The sequence below is a fragment of the Brachionichthys hirsutus genome, unplaced genomic scaffold, assembly GCF_040956055.1.
Source record: "Brachionichthys hirsutus isolate HB-005 unplaced genomic scaffold, CSIRO-AGI_Bhir_v1 contig_1441, whole genome shotgun sequence".
Classification (NCBI taxonomy): Eukaryota; Metazoa; Chordata; class Actinopteri; order Lophiiformes; family Brachionichthyidae; genus Brachionichthys; species Brachionichthys hirsutus.
Window position 1 is genome coordinate 56502 of NW_027180544.1, and position 20692 is coordinate 77193.

The window sequence follows — 20692 nt, forward strand, 5'->3', positions numbered from 1 at the left end:
GAATCAGACCTGATTGTGTCCCACAGAGCTGCTCATCAGGGAGAGCGGCTCTTATCCCTGGAAAAGTCTGAGCATCAGGACTGACTGTTGCTGGCATTATCGCTGTAAAGTGGAGGTCTGATGGGGAGCTGCCAAAACGCTTTGTCTGTGTTTTGTGCTGAGATAGTGGGCTACCGTCTCCCCTGCTGGTTTTCCTGCTGCCATATTGAGCAGCTTCAGGCAATGTGACTGTTTAAAGCTGCACACATTTAGTTAAAGTTGGGTGAGTTTTGCACAGCAGGTCCTGATCAGGATTCTAATGAGTAATTTAAAATTGGTCTTTGAAAAGTATACGTTTTTTTTCGGTGATGCAGAGATTTTGAGTTGCCGTCTCAGGAGATTTGATGGTTGGCCTAATAGAAAGGATTTATAAATAAATCCTTGCCTTTTTTTTTTTTACATAAATGTGTTATGGCAGACACCATCTCCATTCACTCATTCACTCCATTCATTCCGACACTTTGTCCTGGTATTTAAAAACTTTGCAGCCTTTAGCTCGAGGGAAGTTATTCCAACAAAAGGTCATAATTCAAATGCTGACAGGATTTTCATCATGATCTAATTAAATATTAGTTCCCAACAAGGTTTGGACATCAAAGCGTGTATCACACATTAACAATTGACAGCTTAGTGTAGCAGAAATACGATTTTTATTTTTTTAAATTCTTTTTACGAAGAAGCTTTAGAAGTAGAACACTCAATACAATATGCTTTATGTATGGTCACGTATGTCAAAATACCCATCCATCCAATTTATAACCATTAAAACTGAAAGAAGAAAATCATCCATCAAACAGAGGACCAGCGATAACAAAAATGTTTATAGTTCTTCTTGTAAAAATAGCAAATTCCACTTTGGCGGCATGGTGGCGCAGTGGGTAGCGCTGTTGCCTCACAACAAGAAGGTTCTAGGTTTAATTCGGTTCTGTGCATGTGCGTTAGCGTACGTAATCAATGTTCCCGACAATAGATTGTACATCCTAAACTAAGCCACACATTAGTGACTGAAGCAAAAGTGTTGATTCTCGACTGCTGCAGAATTGCTCCTCCCACTTGATTGAACACTATCTTTCAGTTATGCATGCTCCAGAAAAACAAAAACACAACAAAATAATCGGCCCTTTAATGTCACAAGCATCTAGAGCTAAAATAAAAACAAAAGAAATGCAAAGAAGTCAAGTCGTTGCATTTAACATGTTTATTATTTACTGGCGGCACGGTGGTGTAGTGGTTAGCGCTGTCGCCTCACAGCATGAAGGTACTGGGTTTGGTACGCATTCGGGGTGTACCCTGCCTCTCGCCCATAGCGAGCTGGGATAGGCTCCAAGTGGAATAAAATTAATGAAAGAAAGGATTATTTACTTGAGTGGCTCCACAGGCTAAACAGGAAAAAAAAAAAAGTGGTGAACAAATAAAAAGGAAAGATGTACAATTAGGAAACTCAATAGAGCAGGAAAACAACAAATTGTGTTTCCCTGCTCTAATTGAACATAAACTGAATAAAGACGCACCTTAACAGAATGAAGTAAATGCTGAGCCACGGATTGGACTTGTCCAGGAGACGTGACTTTGAATTTATTTTGAAAAACAAACTTTATAGAACGGCCATTTCTTTTTTGGCAGGCAAAAGCCACGTAGATGTTTAAAGTTTCTGCGTGCACGCTTGGCACAAGAAAATAAAAAATGATAGTTCTCTGCTAGAAGATATTATTTCAAATCATCGCCTATATCCAAGAAAGCAACTTCCTGACGCAAAGCGAGCCAACAGGGAGCCTGGTCGGTTCCTCTTTGCATTGTAAAAGCGGCAGGAAGTCAAAACAACTTCCAGCATCAAGCCGTGACTCAGAATCCGGTTTCTTCTTCGGATGTGTTGTCAGCTCGGCGCTTTAGCTTGCCAACAAAAGTTCTTATTAGACTTTAATCACATTTATATTTCATTGGTAAAACTGCAGCGCAGCTTTTGAGTGTTTGCACAGTTAATGGCTCACTTATGTTGTATTAAATGTCGTTAGTTACCAGTATTCACAAAATGGTCTTCACGCCATAACTTTCCTTCTGACCTCTGTTAAACGCCTTCCTGTCAGGTGTCGCCATTAATCCGGGGAAAAAAACATGTAATTACTGGTCATTTAGCTCGATCTGCATTCGGGATTTCAACACAGTGTCTTCTTGTCCCGTTTTCACGGAATAATTTTACTCACCGACGAAGAGGTTTTCACATCATGCATTCAAATTGAAGCAAAGTGGTTTGTTGATTAAAAGGAGTGCATCAGGGTTAGTAAACTCGCTGCCGATGTAAGCAGGGAATTACAGGATGCTTCACTTCTTCCTGTATTAATGGAGACTGTAGAGTCACCGCTTTGTTGAGATAGACATCCCTTCAGCTCATGAGTATTCATGCCATTTATACCTGCGCCGAGGCGACGGTGGGGTTGTGTAATCGCCGCCGTGTGTCTGTCTCTCCGTCCGTCCCTTAGGAAGAAAACTCAAAAACATCTGTACAGATCTGGATGAAATTTTCTGGACATGTGGGGAATATTATCAGGAACAGATGGCAAGATTTTGGTGACGATCCAGAAAAGATTCTGGATTATTGATCAGTTTGAAAATCACTATATCTCATTCCATTAAGACCTTATTTTCCAAAAATCTGAGAGTTCTGACAATTACTTCACGGTGCGCGCTTTAAAGGGTTAAGAGGTGATGATGCTTTGCTGCACAAGGCCTTGGTTGGGGGGGGTGATGATGATGAATAAATTTATTAGATAGAATGTTAGAGTACAAGTACAGTCAAACAGTAGCATATATTACAGTACAAGTACAGTCAAACATCCTGTCTAAGAGGGATGCCCTTATAGATTTACATTCAGGTCACACAACCAGTATGTAGTTTTATTTCTAATGCTCCATTGACTGCTTTGTTCTTTCGCACTTCATCATGTTGACGTCTGTGTGTTTAGGAGGCGTTTGCATCTCGCAGTCTGTCAAGATTCACCGGGAAGCCAGGCAAGCAGAGTTTGACAAGGTCATCCGGCGACTTAGAGAAAACCCAAATGCAAGAGTTGTCATACTTTTTGCCAATGAAGATGATATCAGGTGAGTCCGATCTGGTGGCAGCTATAATATGCTCCTTCAAAGATTCGGAAAGCAAGATGACAGCAGACATGCACAGAAACATGAGGGGACACAGCCATTTTGGCCTGGCTCCTGCAGACCACTGTGCCATGCAATGAAAAACAAAATCAAAGTGCAGCTGGTCTGGATTTTGACCTTATCGCTATAGCAACATCTGTTTCCTCACCTTTGCAGGCGGCTACTCCATGCAGCGAAAAAGGCCAACCAGATGGGTCATTTTATCTGGGTGGGTTCAGACAGCTGGGGCTCAAAGATCTCCCCAGTTGTGCACCAGGAGGAGATGGCCGAGGGTGCAGTCACGATCCTGCCAAAGCGACAATCTATCAAAGGTAGGAAGGAAAAACAGAAACATTTTAATTGAATTAAACAAAGAAAATCAGTACACATGCACTATTCAAGACATGATGACACGCGAGCGCATCAGTGCGCAGACTGCACCAGCACCGACTGCGCTTGTGACAGTGAAACTATTGATCTGTTCAGGATTTGATCGCTACTTCAACAGCCGAACGCTGGAAAACAACAGAAGGAATATCTGGTTTGCCGAATTCTGGGAGAATAACTTCAGCTGCAAACTCAGCCGTCACGCCGTGAAGAAAGGATCTGGCCTCAAGAAATGCACAAGTAAGACATCGCTTGTTGTTTTTGTTCAACCTTTTAACTTGCCTGAAAGTCTTGCGATTTGGTTCCTGGTGAGCCTGTTTTTGACAGCATTGCCCGACTAATCACATTTTACGTCGTAGCTCACTTCAGTTCTTCTCTATGTATCGGCTGAGTCAGGGTGTTTACCCACACAGCTAAGACATGCAAATGGCTTTGCTGGGCGGCTTGATTAAAGCATCAGGCTCAGTGCAATGTGTTGTAACAGCTGCGGAGAGCACAATCTGTCCTGAAGCAGGAAAACACTTCTATTTAGATTTGAACAGCAGTTTGGTAGAACACCATATTTAAAACACGAGGGACACGCTAGTGTATTGGGGTCTCCTTGCACAAATATAAACAAGCATCCCTCAATATGCTTCTACATAAGTTGCTTATCTATTTCTTTGCTTTATGAACATAAGGGACAGTCAAGTGTCATCTTAAGTGTTGGAAATATATATCGTTTTGGTTATTCAAAACGATGATGATGATCACGGTGAAATCACGGAGCTGAGGAGTCAGTCATACTTGAGGGTGCCTTCTAGCATCTTGAACAACATAATATCCTTATAACCAGAATGCTCCAGAGAAATAAAGTGTTTTCCTGCAGCTGTGAGGTGACAGTGTTGACCACTGAGCCATCACATGGCCTTGATGCCAGATGTCTGCATGGACAATCTGCACACACCAGAGATGTTAGCATTTATAAAATTAGACTGGCTTTGACAGTATGCCAGTGCCTCCAACTAAATATAATAGGAGACATTGTAGAGACAATTAGTAAGGTAAAGAGCTTGTGTGTCATCCACTCTATATTCAGACACCCCTAAGTTCAGACACTTTTTTTCCTCTATGTTCAGACACCCTTGTTTGGTATTGTGCATTTTTATGAATGTGTAAAATGTATCGAGTAGGTTTTGCTACGGGTATACTGTTTTATGAAATAATTATTGAAATCAATATTTCAGATTTATTTGCCACTCTGTCATGCTATGATGATTGACGATATATTTCGGTAAAGTTGGAACAAATATTCACAGATTCGGACTGATGTTTATGTTACAATTAGTTAGAGATCACCAGTATTCACTTGTCCAACACATCAAAAATACTGACAAGCAGTCAAGATGGCCACACACATACAATTAACACATTCTCAATTAATGATGGACAGGACATTATGTGGTGTATAGGTGGATTTGTGATTTCCCATAGAAGCGCATGTGATAATAGTGAATGGCTATGTGGCTCTGATAGTAATAAGGTTACAGTCGTAGCTTTATCAGTAATATTATGATGTAGTACGCCCATGCTGTGCATGTGTTTGAGCATTACATGAATCGAAAAGTCATGAATTGTTCAATATTTTGAGCCAGAAGACATGGCTGTAGCGCTACAGACATACTGATTATACCATGTCATAATAATTTATTAAATCACTGAATATACGAGCACACCACAGGTAAGTCCTTATGTACGAAGGACTTTCAACGGAAACAAGCCCGCAAGGGCTTTTTTGAAATGCTCCTCTTAGACAGGATGTTTGACGTTATTTGTACTGTAATACATGCTACTGTGTGACTGTACTTGTACTCTAACATTCTATCTAATAAATATATTCATCATCATCATCAAGATTGGGACTGATTATACTAATACTACACCAGTAGGTGCAGGGTTATTTCTTGTGGGCTCCTTCTACTTGATACGTTGGATTGCATCTGTGTGACTCAACAGCGTGAATCAGTTTATTACAGTCAGGTAGTTATTCATAACTCTGTACTCTCTCTACAGTGCAGCGTGTTTTTAATATCCTTCTTACTACTTTATTCTGCTGGCTGCCAAAAAAAAAAAAGTATAACTGGAGCTTGCTGAGAAACTTGTACATTATTTTTTGGGAAATTACTATGCTAAAATGTCTGGGGTGGAGTGGTAATTTGGTGGAGTCATAGTAACATTGCTGTATCTTTGAAACTGAATATCCAGTGCAGTGTTGAGTGGATTGCAGTTCTGCAGGTCTGTCATCATCAACTGTGGTTGAATGAGTAAACTGTTTGGAAGGTGTAAGATTGCACATGAGAATATTTAAGAAACCGAGATGAAATACCAGCTTTTTTCAAGATGGACTTCTTTGAAAATGCTTTGGTTTTTGTCAAGAGCCACAAGCAAAAATACCATTTGTTCAAAAATAAAATACAAAATACAGTGAAAATCAAATGTAAGTTGATTTTTCCATTCATCTTCTTGAAGCCACTTATCCACAATTAATGGGGGTCAGGGCCCATGAATCCACGGGTCTGCTAATGCTGTAAATACACACATCACAATCAAATACGTACCATAACTGAAAAAAATTACAAACTAAAAAAGCACTCTGGGAGCGAAGACCTCCGACAAGCACCAGTCTCCCTATATTGTGATTTACAACAAAAATAATAATGGCCCTACATTTATTTTATCTATATTTTTAAATTATTCAGCCATGAAAACAAACCTTTAGCAACTGGAGTCACATTGATATCATTATTAGTTTAGAAGTTATACACAAAAAGCACACCATAACATAGCATCCGTAGCTTTTGAGGATACAACAAATCCTTTTGCCAACTAATTCCACAGTATCTTGGTAAAGACCAGCAAAAAGAGAACCTCCTTCGTTGAGAGAGATATTAATGAAAGTGTCCAGAAACAAAATACTGAGGATGATCTGGCAGAGAACTGTCCAGAGAGGCAGGAGCTGTTTAGGTGAGATGTGTAACAGGTGCGTCTCGTTCAGTTCAACAATGCCTCCGCAGCTGTGCAGGGCAGAAATCAACCTGTAGCAAATGTCACCATAGCAACCCTCACAAATGGGGTTTAATGTTAACATGTATGATTTTTTAAAACCTCATTCTGGATCAGATACAGAATACATTTCATTATAGTTCATATCGGACTCCTTTATGACTGTTTTTCTTTTGTCTAGTAAATTGAATGCAGATTTTACAAAATGCGGTGGTGAGATAGAGGCCCCCACCCTACACGACTGTGGCAAATTCTATAAACATCGGTCAATAATCAACCGAGATATTGAGAAACAAATGTTTAAACGCCATTGATTGCAATGTTAACAAAGATTTCACAGATAATCCAGGATCTCTTCTGGATCATCACTAAAATGTAATCATGTGTTTCTAGTAACATTCTCAACATTTCCTGAACATTTCATCAAGATCATTCCCTAATTCTTTGAGTTATCTTTCTATACGGAGACAGACAGACCAACACAATTTCTTTCAGTTTTTACAGAACATTGATGTTAATTATTTTCTCTATTTGGGAGGTGTTCATATTTGTTTGCAGTGCGTTTCTTAAATGGTGCTTAGTCCATCTGTACTGCATATGCTTGTTTTTTTTATTATTTATCTGCAGCTAAGCTTAATTGAATTCAATTTTGCACATATAGAAACACATGCAGCTCTATCTTTCCCACATTCCTGGTAATGAGTTATTTAATCTCAATTAAACACACCTGCTGTTTATAATGTCTTTTTGGCCTGCCTGCAGCACACATACAGTGAGAGACTCATCGGGAGAATGGTGAATTTGCACGGTGTATCTCCTTCTTAGACACCACCTCCTCATAGCAATTAACTATCACCAAAACTCAAAGAACAACCTGGGCCAGGATTAATGAATCCATGTGTGAGTAATTACGTCGAGCCCTTTATCCTTGTCCAGCATATGACTGTCTGCATTGTATTGACCTCTAAATACACGCAGACAAGGAAGGACTTAATTCACAACTGAAAACTACATAAAGCAGATTGCGAGTTAAGGGATTTAATCGCGTAGGTTACTTTTTAAAAGCTGCTAAAGGAAAAAAATGCAATGTATCTGATAAGAAATGGCGTCGGCATGTCGCTCCAACATGTATAGAACCACCAAGAGAGAAATACACGTATTCCTGCAGGAGCGGGGTTAAAGAGATTTTCCTGTATAGTTTGTGTATCTAAATGCTGAGATTTCCCAGAGGACAAAACCTTCCACTCCAGACATTAGAATTGATTTGCTCCTCTGCAGCAATCCAGATATTTACCTTCTAGCTAATTGCAGGAGGCAAAACCCATTCAGTGTAAAAAGAATATGACTCACCAAGGAACAATGGCATTTTCTTTTCCACGACTGTTGGAATAACGCCATAGCCTCCATTTAAACAGTTGAGGCTACTTGACTTTGAATGATCATTCTCGCATGCATGATGTGTTTGATAGCATCACAGATCTTCTGCAAAATTGAATCCATTTGTTAAAAACATTTCAGTCTCCCTCTTCTTTGTTTAAAGACATGGATACAAGAGCGATCCCTGAGGGAGCCTTTCTCATTTCCGTTCTGATTGTGACCTAATTTAAGCCTTTCTGTGTTTCATTTTTCTTCATGTGTTTTGTCTTAATTTATTGCAGATCAGGAACGGATAGGAAAGGACTCAAACTATGAACAGGAAGGAAAGGTGCAGTTTGTTATTGATGCGGTCTATGCAATGGCTCATGCTCTCCACAATATGCATCAGGAGCTCTGCCCAGGGAAGGTGGGCCTCTGCGCAAACATGGATCCCATTAACGGCACTCATCTTCTCAGGAACATCCGCCGTCTCAACTTTGCAGGTCAGTCACTTTTATTGATACTAAAACACATGTTCGTCTCAAATCAAGAGGAAATTAGAAACAGTAACAAGTTAATTAAATATGACCTGCGCTTGAGAACATATTTCTGTTTCCATATTTGGATTCTAATCTTCTTCTGCAACTTTGTACTTGTTGACGCTCTTCCTGAGTCCTTGTTTGCAGGATTCAGTTCATTATGCAGGGAATAATAATGCACTTTACTTCTACTTCATCCTGCAATGTTGAAGAAAACACACAAAGGAATCCTGAATCACTCTAAAATGTAAAATGTCCTCTCAGCCCAACCTCCTTTCAAAAATCTCGAGATTTGGATATGAACATTTGGATTTTCCTGCAGAAATAAAATCAGCCATCTCACCGACCGTCTGACCAACCTGTCTGCATCTTCAGAGACCCTGCCCTAAACTATTATTGACTATTATTGTGCCACCCATCAGGGACAGTTCATTTGGTGCTCTTTTCCCTCAGAGGCAGACAATTGTACCTGCAATGTTCTGGCACATAAAGCATTACTCATTTCATCATGCTCATTATTCTTTGTAGCCTTGTAGACGTTGCAGAAAGCTCGGACCAATCTCTAGGCCCGTACAAACCTTTATAGTTAAACAGACGTAGGCCTACTTTACGTTATATCTTCTCTCCTTTTTAGTTTGAAGGACTCAAGTAGTCATAAAGATGCCACAGTAATATATCGTCAGCATGACTAAATGTACAGTCATCAATTTAACACTTGTGTTGCCTTCAAAAATGTTGCATCCATGACCCTTCAAGTGGAAAAAAATGGCCAGGGGTCACACACGGGTGAAGGTAATACCGTATCAATAAATCAAGTTCAATATGTAAAACAAGGACATGGAATTAAAGTAATTTTCTCTGGATAAATGCATTTTGAACATAGAGCATGTCTGCAGTTCTCTGTGAGTAGAAATTAGAAACATAATATTGGTAACCACCGATACAAACCACCGAGTCAGAATGTTTATATTTCTGTGCTGAATGGTGAAACATTAAAAAAAAAAAACATCTATACCTGAGCGAACCACTGACTAAAGAGCTGCTATATTAAACTATAAATGCTAATGCTAGCGATAGGGTCATCAGCCACAGGTCCAGGTTCTGCAGCACCACGGACTGAAGGACCTGCAGACTGAGAGAGAGACAGACAGAGAGAGCGCTACAGGGAAGAGAGGGGAAATAGCGACATGTATTTCTAAACAGTGAATAATCGGATAGAGAGGTATGAGGTCAGTGTGTACAGATAAAATATTTAATTGAATGCTGTCTGCTCCTTCAACTAATTTTTCAATGTCATATTCACTTGTTTTCATTGACTGAATGTCATCAAAGACTCTCTTTGCAAACTTTAACATAACGGAAGACGTAAATGCTTTTGAGGGAAGGGAAATCTCACCCTCTGATGGTTTATTCATGTGAGACTAAATAAGTAGAAAGCCTTGCTGATAAAGGTACAACAAAATGCTATTTTAACATGATTCTCTCTCATTGTTGTTCCGTTAGTGTGTTACCTAACAGTAAACACAGAAAGCAGTCATCCCTTTTCTGTTAACAGAATTTCATATTGCTTGTTGCGATGAATCATTCTGGAGGCTGAGCTGGTGAGAATCTGTTGTTGCAGAATTCTGTTCATTGTCAGCAGTTTTCAATTGAATTAATTCAATGTCTTCCTCTGCAGAATTACACAGCTCTCAGGTGTCCAGTCACACCATAACCGTACCCAATGCAATGTGTGTTAGGTTTCGTATCCAATGAAACTCAGATGACAAAGAGCAAAGCGGCTCTTAAAACATGCTGGCTGTGCCCTGGGCACATTCAGAGAACTATTCATCTATGATGTATCAGTGGCCTGTCCGGGTCCCAACAGAGGGCTCAATACGGCAGCTGATAACGGATAACCTTTTAGAAAACATGAGAAGCAATCTGATTGATTGATTGATTGATTGATTGGCTTGGATATATTTGTATTTTGCCAGTTTGGGAATGCGTTAGAGGCTTCACATTTTATGCGGTCATATTTCCCACACAGATTGGTGAAGTTGTAGCTTGTTGTTTATCCCAAATCGCAATCTTTTTGTGAGCTTATTTTTGGCTCCGACAGCAGGAGTCAGAGATGGACAAAAATAATCAGACATCTCCAGTCCATCTTTACCTCTGGCGAGGAGGTTATGTTTTTACCGGCGCTGGTTTACCTCGAGGTAAAATGTCATATTTATACCTGACCTCATTCTGGAGCCAATCCAGATGAAATTCGGTGGTGAGATAGAGGCCCCCACCTTACAGGACATGTAAAATTCCATAAACATCCGTCAACAATCAACCGGGATATTGAGGAACTAATTTTGAAGCTCCATTGACTGCAATTTTACAGAAGATTTCAAAGTGATCCAGGATCTCTTCTGGATCATCACCAAAATGTAATCAGCCATTCCTGGTAAGATTCCCAACATTTCTTGAAAATTTAATCAAGATCCGTCTGGAACTTTTCAGGTTATCTAGCTAACAAACAAACAGGCAGACAAACCAATGCAGGCGAAAACATGCCCTCCTCTGCAGAGGTAATGAACTGCAGACTGATTCTCTCGCCTCCTTCTCCACATTTAGGGGCTCACACATTTCCAGAGTGGAACGAGACTGGCACCTTGGGTTTGGCATCTTGAGTGTCATTCACACACACTTCGGACAATTTGGAGTAATCAATTCACCTAAATTGCATGTTGTTTTTGGAGGTGGGAGGAAACCGGAGAACCCGGAGAAAATCCATGTGAACACAGGGAGAACATACAAACTCCGCACATCATTTTTGTGTAGCCGCACAATCCACACACTTCATTGCTATTCACTAAAACCTTCTGACAGATGTGTCAGAATATTTTAAAGCATGCAAAACACACTTACAGACCACTTGATAGCAGGAACATTTGTTTAAAGAATTGTGCTAATATCAGTGACATTGGCAGGGAAAATACACACACACACATTAAGAGTGAAATAGATTCATGGTTGTTGAGGGTTAATGATTGGTGTAGAGCTGTGCTGCCATTCAGGAAGGTGTCCCAGTTGTGCATCCAAGCAGAACAAGCACATGTTGTATTAAGGATGATGCTAAATTTAATGTGTGTGTGAGTGATGGAGATGAGAAGGACCAGCAGAAGGGAAATATTCTATCTAATTACAAGCACCCTTTGACCCTGCTGCTTGTTTGAGAGCACACAAATTGACGAGGAAGCATGTAGCCTGTGGTGCACGTGTGTGTGGCCTCAGCCCCCCCCATGTTGCAGCTTTGGCAGATGCCTCTGTGGAACTCATTATGCTCCTGACTAGTGCAAGGACTGTTTACACAAGGAGTTTTTGCCATGACAGGCTAATCCTCATCTGCAGGCGAATATTGACCACACTTCCCCCAGATGCATTACACTCTTCACTCTTAATGAGGGGCCAGAACAGATGGATGGAGTGTTTCTGTGAACTAATATAAATGACATGTAAAAGCAATTACATGAAAGGACTTGGATTTTTACAGGTAGCATTAAAGGGAAAAGGTAAAATTAATGAGGTTGCATACAATTTAATTTAATGATATAATTTGGACAAGTTCGGCAGGCCGGATTAAAAAGCTGGCCCACATGGGCCGCAGTTTGCCCTTGCCTGTCATAGACAATGAGTTTGATATGTTTACGTAAGCACAATGCGTCTTCTCTGCTTTGTAAATTCACTGTAATCCTTCCTAGATCAGGAACTGCTTTGAAATGTGGGCGGCATTGTCAAAGGCAAAGATGAGTAAAATGGTAATGCAAAAATCGAACAGGGCAGACTGGTCCAAATGAGGATTACAGTGATGCATCCAGCAGCTCCAAAACAAAGAGCAAGAAAAATCCTCATCGGCAGAAATCCATCTGCAATTGGCCACATTTAGCTTTTGTTCTTAACTTGGGGGGGGGGGCGTATTTTGGGGGGGACTTGATAAATCAGGCATAAAAAAAAAAAGACAAAGGCTTTCGGCTTTCGTTATTTTCGAAGGTTTGCTGTAGGGGTTGATGTGAAAAGCAATTTGACATGAAGTTGCCTCATTCGTTCTCCCTCCAGGGTGATCCTTTGTGCATTCCACGCTGATTAAATGGATCGCTGGATCAGAAGTAAGGCTCAACTAGTTCCCATTGGGGATCTGAATGAGGAAACACTTTTCTTAAAAGGCCTCATATGCATTATCTTTATCTTTTTTATCAGAATGATCATCTTGAATGGGCAACTTATACGGTGAATGGGGGGGACACATGTCAGGGGGGATTCTGTTGTCTGCCTCTTGGTGTTCAAAGTCACTTTGTCACTAAGACCATAATAAGCAGATCAGCCTGAAAATGTAACATATCTTAAGTGTATGAAAGACCGTAGCCGTGGTCCGCATGTATTTATATTCATGCTGGTTATCAGAGGGTATAAGGGGGTGGTACAGGAGCCGCATTGCTTTTCTGCCTCACATAAAATAGAAACCTCCGAGCATTTCCAAGTGCTGCTGCAGCTTTCTGTTTCCCTCAGAGTAGCAACTACCAGCATCACAAGACGAAACCTTGAGTGCATTAATTCCGTCCATAATGGAGACATGAATGCAGATGGAACTGGTGCCAGCCGGACATTATCACTGATCGGTCTTCATGTTTAGGCAACAAATCTATACAGGATGCTGTCACTATCTGTTGCTACCTCCAAGAAGGTTCTGATCATTATTAACTGTGTTTTTATATTTGTTAGCTCACAAGGTGCATTTTCATGAGACCTGGATGAAAATGACAGAAAAGATCCAGAAAAAAAACTACAATCGTAATATTTTTAAAAAAACCTACTTTAACATTGAGAGATCATAAGCAACTTAATTTATTGGATTTGATTATACTTGATAGAATGGTTGGACGTGGGCTAAGGAAGAACCCAATAAAGTGATTCAACAGTTAACATTATAAAAATAATAATTTAAGAACATAAAAATGAATGATTCACTACATTTAAGTTGTTATAATAGGCTCTAGTTACTGTTTTGTCACCATTTTATATCCGCATATAAAACTTATTTGAATTGCTGACTGCTGAAATTAGAGGAATGGGTTCTGGCCAGTTTAGTATCAGACACAAAATTAGTTGGAATGAGTTGAAAATACTTTTTATATATATATATATTGTAAATACATTCGTTTTTTTATTGTTGGTCTGTGGTGGGCCCTGAATAGCTGTTTCTGTAATGAGAGATAAATCAGAAGAAATAAGTGCACAAAATAAAGTGACTGTTTTGTTTATTACAGTTAATATTACTTACTAACTGTGTGCGACAGCCATGATAATGATCATTGTTATCTCATTTAGGCATAGCTGGCAACCCAGTGCTCTTCAATGAAAACGGCGATGCCCCCGGACGCTACGAGATCTACCAATATCAGATCAGAAACCGGACGGCCGAATACAAAATAATTGGCCACTGGACGGATCAGCTTTATCTCAATGTGAGTGCAGCCTTTTTTATTTTATGCCCACAGATGCTCTTCAGAAGGCTTGACACCATTCATCCTGCACGCGTTGCACTTGGGTTGCATTGAAAGTATCCCTCTGCACCTCCCTAATCATGGTTCCATCTTCAAAGTTGTCACAAATATCTAGAAGGCACTTTTAATGATTAGCAGGTGTGGACTGTGACGAAAAGAAAGGACAGATCTACTTAATATCATCCCTCCAGATGGTATTGCTGATTTCCAGAAACCAATACGGAGCAGAGGCTGTGTTGAAATATTAAATTATAGCAGAATATTAGACGAAGTGGAGGCATGCAAAAGAGAGTACGATTTGAACGCAGCTTGAAAAGAGTTCTGCCTTCTTCACATCTTCTAATAATGCGTGTGGAAGAAGAAAAACAACTCTGTGATGGGCACCTACTGTGGAACATGACTTGTAAAGGCGGCTGTATTTAATTAGTGTTCTTTGAGTTCTTAATTAAATGCTCATTTACAGAACGCTGTAAAAGCTTTGCATGCACTGCCGTAATTGAATAAAGTTGATAAAGGACACAACAAAGACAACAGGACTGTTTGAAATTAGGAATTCAATTTATCTTTACAAATGAATGTGCCCGTTAAAACGGAAAATTCACAATCAAAGCTGCCATACTCAAACACAAACAACTATTTTGCCAAGGAAACAAAACAAAAACAAAAAAAAAGAGCTTATTGATGGGTTTTCCCTTTTCTCTCTCTGGACCCACCGTCCCACTGCTCCTGAATTTGTGAGGAATGCTTTTATTTGAACCCATGTTTGGCCATTTCCATCCTGATCCCCCCCCCCCAAAAAAAACAAAAAAACAAGTGGCATGGAAGGAAACATAATTGTATTTCATGCGGGGTTCAAACAACCACACAGCAAATGACCACTGTTTAGATCGTGTCTTGTGCCAGGGAGCCTCCTGGGTCAATAAATCATCCCCACCCCCAACCCCCCTCCTCTAAATGCCACCGTTTTGGAGGACAAATTGAGTTTAGTCATCTATAAATATCTTCTCGGTTTTCTCGACACTACCGCGTGTGTGTGTGTGCGTGTGTTCACGTTTATCTGTGTCCCCCTGCCTCCCTCTCAGGTCAGTTTGATGCAATGGCCTGGCAGCGCTTGGCAAATCCCTTCTTCAATCTGCAGTCAGCCCTGTCGGCCTGGCGAGCGCAAGAAGATCGTGAAGGGCATCCCTTGCTGCTGGCACTGCGAGCGCTGCGACGGATATCAGTACCAGGCCGACACCTACACTTGCAAGATGTGTCGCTTTGACCTGCGACCCAACGTGAACCACACAGGCTGCGTTCCAATCCCGATTGTCAAGCTGGAGTGGAGCGCTCCGTGGGCAGTCATCCCTGTGCTCATTGCGGTCATCGGCATCATGGCCACCGTGTTTGTGGTGGTCACTTTCATCCGTCACAATGACACCCCCATTGTGAAGGCATCGGGCCGGGAGCTGAGCTACGTGCTGCTGACTGGTATCTTCCTGTGCTATGCCACAACGTTCCTGATGATTTCCGCCCCGGACGTGGGCATCTGTTCCCTCCGGAGGATTTTCTTGGGTCTGGGCATGAGCATAAGTTATGCCGCCCTGCTCACCAAAACCAACCGTATCTATCGGATCTTTGAGCAGGGCACCATGTCAGTCAGTGCACCCAGGTTCATTTCCCCAGCCTCACAGCTAGCTATTACGTTCACACTGGCTTCAGTGCAGCTGCTCGGTGTGTGCATCTGGTTTGGCGTCGATCCTTCCAAGGCCATCATCGACTATGAAGACCAGAGGACATCGAGCCCGACCATGGCACGGGGCGTGCTCAAGTGTGACATCTCTGACCTGTCTCTGATTTGCCTGCTGGGCTACAGCATGCTGCTCATGGTCACCTGTACAGTCTACGCTATAAAGACCAGAGGGGTGCCGGAGACTTTCAACGAGGCCAAGCCCATTGGCTTTACCATGTACACCACCTGCATCATTTGGCTAGCATTCATCCCAATCTTCTTTGGCACTTCACAGTCCACGGAAAAGGTAAGAACACGACTACTAATCAGAACGGTTTAATGCTATTAATGAAGTACAACAGTGTTTTATATTATTATACTTTATACAAACTGCATTTCAGCAGAAGTTACTCTTCAATCTTCAGTATATTTACTGCACAACCGTAGTTAGCTGCTACTGGGCAGAATAACATGCATTAGTATGTAGTAGCCACACCTCTATTTACGTATAAATTCATAATTCAACAATATATTGTATATGTATAATAATGATATTTTGTCACTTAGTTTTGCACCATTATTCATGAAATTATTTTCTAAAGGAGTCATTTAAAACTAATATTTTGGTAGTTTTAAAGTACAATTCTTCTTCTTGCATTATTGTCCCTCTGTCTTTATTTCATAACTTGAGCAATTTCAGAGGTAAAGCCGATCGAAAGGGAGAGGTTGTGTGAAAATCTCCTATTTCAAATAAATTAGCAAACTGCGAAGTACATTTTGCAAATGTGCATCCATTTTCATCCTCTTATCCAGGGCCGGGTCGCGGCATTTTGCAAATGTATCCTCTACTAATCCTACAGACAGCATACAAACCAAACCAATCGAATCGATGTGCCTGACCTCATGAACTAAGGACCTGGGTCGCATCCACTTGGAGCACTGGGAGGCCACAGGTCAAGCGAGATCCCAGAGGGATTTGGATTTGGACGATGAACTTGGAACTCATATAGAGTGGAGACAACCCAGGCATGAAGCCAAAAGGGTATCGCGCAGTAGAAATATGTAGATCGAATTGAAAGCGGTCTTTTGGCAGTGTAACAAAAGCTCAGCAGCTACAAGAGATGACAGAGACGTGGACACTGTCAGCGGTGCCAGCATGGGTCTGACAAATGCAACAAATGAATCCGTATCGCCTTCGTCTCGCCGATAAAACTAAATAATGCATCAAAATGCAGGACTGGAAAACTGGCTGTGGTACTTACCTTTCTGGAGAAACATTCTTGAGAGACTGAGTGCGTGCATTTTGTCGTGCTGAGCACACCACAGTAATTCCCGTAGACTAAAATCTACATATGGCTGCAGCCAGTTGAATCGCATTAATAATGCACAACGTGACCGACAGTACAATAACTTATTTTAATATTCTGCATGCTGCGTTAACACTGCAAAGTACAAACTGAATTGGACTCATGCTAAAGCTGAGCAACGCTGAGAACAATAACCAGAGCCCTGCTGAAATAAATACATGCTACATGTATGGTTAGGTTTACTGAAATGCCTTCAGGTAAACGGAGTGAAATTTCAACAATCTTCACGATATATATTCTCGTCCATCACACGGGGAGCGCAGGCCGGAATAAAAAAAGCAGCCCATAATATTTTTAGTGAGTGTTGCAGATCGTAAGTCGCATGTAAACAGCAGCCCTGGATATCAGTCAGTTCTCTGTTTTATTGTTCCATCTCCTCTCTCTGAAGATAAAAGAGCATTATATAACCTCAGAGAGGGTGAACAGGGCTTGAATAGAAAAACAGAGGTGATAAAGGGTTAGACCTACTTTCCTGTTTCCTACCTGAATATCGCTAATGTAATTAACTTACAAACCCAGTAAGATTTCACTTTCATAAGACATCGTTTCTCAGACCAAGCATATCGTATTAATAACTTATTCATATTTTTATAAAGTAGAATTCTGTGCTCATAAATAGCTGTGAGATAATTCAACTTTTACCATTTGGTTAAACTTCTTGCATCGCCCTGAGTTTTGTTAAGGTAAGACACAAAATGGAACATAATGAAAACTTGCTTCAGGGGAATGTCCTACATTTTTGTCTTTACTCATTTGAGAATAATTATATTCCTTTTATATCCTAAAATGGCTTCTGAGTGTGCAGTATACATACTTTTTTGTTCTTAACTATTTCCCTTACATGCTGGTATAGTGTTTTCAGACGATACAGAAGTGAGTGAGGAGGCTCCTTGGGTCCACAAAGCATGTGGCTGTTGCTGTACTTGCTGTTTCTTTGACAGTCCATGTTGATCTTTTGTCACCAACAGACCCATGTTTCAAATATTCTTAAAGATCCCACCTTATACTCCTTTTCCACAAGTTAACGCAGTTCCCAGACACTTATATGGACAGTATCTGGTCAAAATAGCAAACAGATGCTGCAGGACAGCGGCCCTCTTTTCTGTCTCAAACCGCTCTGTCAGAAACGCCTCTGAAAACGAAAATGAAACTAAATTCAATGAGCGCTGTTAACTTCTCCTCACCTAGACGGCTGCGTTTGGTCTACAGCAGCACAACCATGGATTAAAGCATGAACGAGCTGAGCAAGGTTATCTGGCTTCCTCCCACCACCAAAAACATGCAAACTAGGCAAATTATGCCATTGACCGCTGGGATAGGCTCCAGCGTGACCCGGTAACGGAAAAGCGGTCAAGAAGATTAATTAATTAATTAATTAAATGTCATGAAGAACTGAGATCTGGACCCAGAATGGCGTGTAGTAAAAAAACAAAACAAAAGGGTTTATTAATTAAAAGTCTTGAGGTGTCCAGAGGTTATCCAGGCGAGTCGGCAGAACGGAGTGAGGCTGGGTCAGGTGGAGTGGTGTGCAGGGTCTAGCGGAGTCACACACCAAGGGGAGAAAAACAAAAGCAAACAAACACTCGGATCCTGACACTAAACAACAAGCTTCAGCAAAAAAATAAAAAAACTCACCCTCCAACATCTGAAGCGTGGAAGTATTTTACAATGTGGTACTCTGTACGCTCTACAAACTGGACACACCTTTTCACAGCAGTACGACTGATCTGTGTGAACATTTGAAAACACCTGAGGATTACATCAAGATGTCAGAAAGACCACACAGCACTTGTTCTGTTTGGAGCTCTGTGCAGTCCAGCATATCATGAGCCACATCTGCAGCCAGTTTTTACGCGGACAGGCTGAGGAGATGAGCTTCACAGCCAGGCAGCACATATGATACCCGATCATTCAAACATTTTGTTAGTTGATTTGTACCTACACAATTAAGATGTGATAGTTAATTCATGGATTATATTTTGTGCATTAAAGTTTTGTTTTTCTGTGTTATGTGGATTTTGTTTTCTAAGGGGAGGTTAGGCTTAATGGAAGGATAAGGGAGATTGGTTGTTGTCGCACAATCAACATTCCTTGGGAGGATAATCCTTCAGCTAGTTATGAGATCTTTTATAATAGTATTATGTGGAGGACAGCTGATGTTGCAGGCCTCTGCTGAGGAATGGTGTTCAAGTTTGACACAGATGGCTTCTCGAACCCCTCCCTCCAACCATCGGGCTAACTTGGCTCGGATGTGTACAATGCTATCTTTAAAATAATAGCCCTTGTGCTTCAGGTGCAGATGGAGTGCTGCGTGCCGCCTTGAGGCATTTGATCTCCTGTGTTGTGGTGGAGGGGTTGTTTTGTCTCCCACATGTCAGTCCTCACTGCACTGGACTAAACATACTACACCATTCAGATTGTGTCTGGGTGTCTTGTCCTTCAGGTGAACCAACCTCGGTCTTGGTGGGCTTACAGTTCATCTTCACTTAGCCTTCGCAATAGAGGCCAACCTATGGGCATCACCAAGCACTCTAGGCAGACAAGCATTGCATCAATAAGTTCAACAAGACCAGGTGTCAGACCGGAGTGCCTTCATTACTGTTGCTGATGATGTTTCCTGCTACCTGTTGTTATCACCCCTGGTTCTTTTCTGTTTACCTCTTAGTCTCTTTGCAATACAAAGATAGCCTTATTCACATGAATGTCCCGCAGACCCAATAATGCAGAATGAAGATAGACGCTGCAAAGCAACGGGCGTCATCCTAGTCTTCAGAAAGCAGCCGTTGCATTCAGCAAACCTGCAGCACAGTTGTCCTCCGGGTCTCGGCTATTGACCTCGGGGTGTTCCAATAAGGGATGAACAGGCCGTGAAGCTAATAAAAAAATTATGACCTTTATAAATGGCATTCTCCCGCAAAGCAAGTTATAAAGTCCACCTAGGCCTTCTATTTGTTTATTAGCTTAATTAGAGAGCAATTATAGCAAATTCTCATGCAGCAAGCGCCTCTGCTGAACAATTCCACCGCATGCTGAGAAATCACACAGCAGATTAGTGAAGAGTGGGAATCATTCAGCTGAACTGAATTAGATAGTTTGAGAAGCACTCCGGAATCTCTAGTTGAAAATAAACCACATTCATTCAACACCATATGGATCTTATGCTACCAGTTATCACAGGCAGTCTCATCCAGTTGTGTCGCTCCTTCTCCAGGCTTTACTTTCCACTCTTTACTTGTGCTCTTGGTCACACTGCACACGCACTGATAGATTGTTTTCATCGCATTTAGTTAATAGCTCAGACTGCCACATGCCGCCTCCTTATGTTTTGCCTGAAGCAAGATTTGCTAATGGCAGTGTGATGATAGGTGTGTGAGGCACACAGTCATTTTATGTGCTGCGGGCGGTGCATACTCAGGTGCACTGCAATCCGGAGGAAACAAATTAATGGATTGAACATTGGCATTGGGCTGACACTGAACACAGGCCTTCATTTCTAAGCAAAGGCTCAGTTGCTTTGTGAAGCGGAGCTCTTCATGTTGGAGATTTCTAGGTTTTGTTTTAGTTCAATTCGAGTGAATTTCTGCAGAG

The 20692-nt window shown here is 41.2% G+C and overlaps 1 protein-coding gene and 1 long non-coding RNA gene across 3 annotated transcripts in view; one reads left to right on the plus strand and one right to left on the minus strand.

Moving 5' to 3' along the window:
- Positions 1–20692, plus strand: part of LOC137915888 (metabotropic glutamate receptor 4-like) — a 68844-nt gene that overhangs the window by 44023 nt on the left and 4129 nt on the right. Inside the window, exons 3-8 of the mRNA XM_068759007.1 lie at positions 3000–3135; positions 3349–3503; positions 3658–3798; positions 8259–8459; positions 13851–13987; positions 15109–16044. Coding sequence (XP_068615108.1) covers positions 3000–3135; positions 3349–3503; positions 3658–3798; positions 8259–8459; positions 13851–13987; positions 15109–16044 — 1706 coding nt within the window. The remainder of the gene's footprint in view (positions 1–2999; positions 3136–3348; positions 3504–3657; positions 3799–8258; positions 8460–13850; positions 13988–15108; positions 16045–20692) is intronic.
- Positions 1223–20692, minus strand: part of LOC137915889 (uncharacterized) — a 36303-nt gene continuing 16833 nt past the window's right edge. For both annotated transcript variants that reach the window (XR_011106449.1, XR_011106448.1), the window contains exons 3-4: positions 3341–3494; positions 1223–3076 (exon numbers count right to left, since the gene is read on the minus strand). This is a non-coding gene — a long non-coding RNA (uncharacterized lncRNA). The remainder of the gene's footprint in view (positions 3077–3340; positions 3495–20692) is intronic.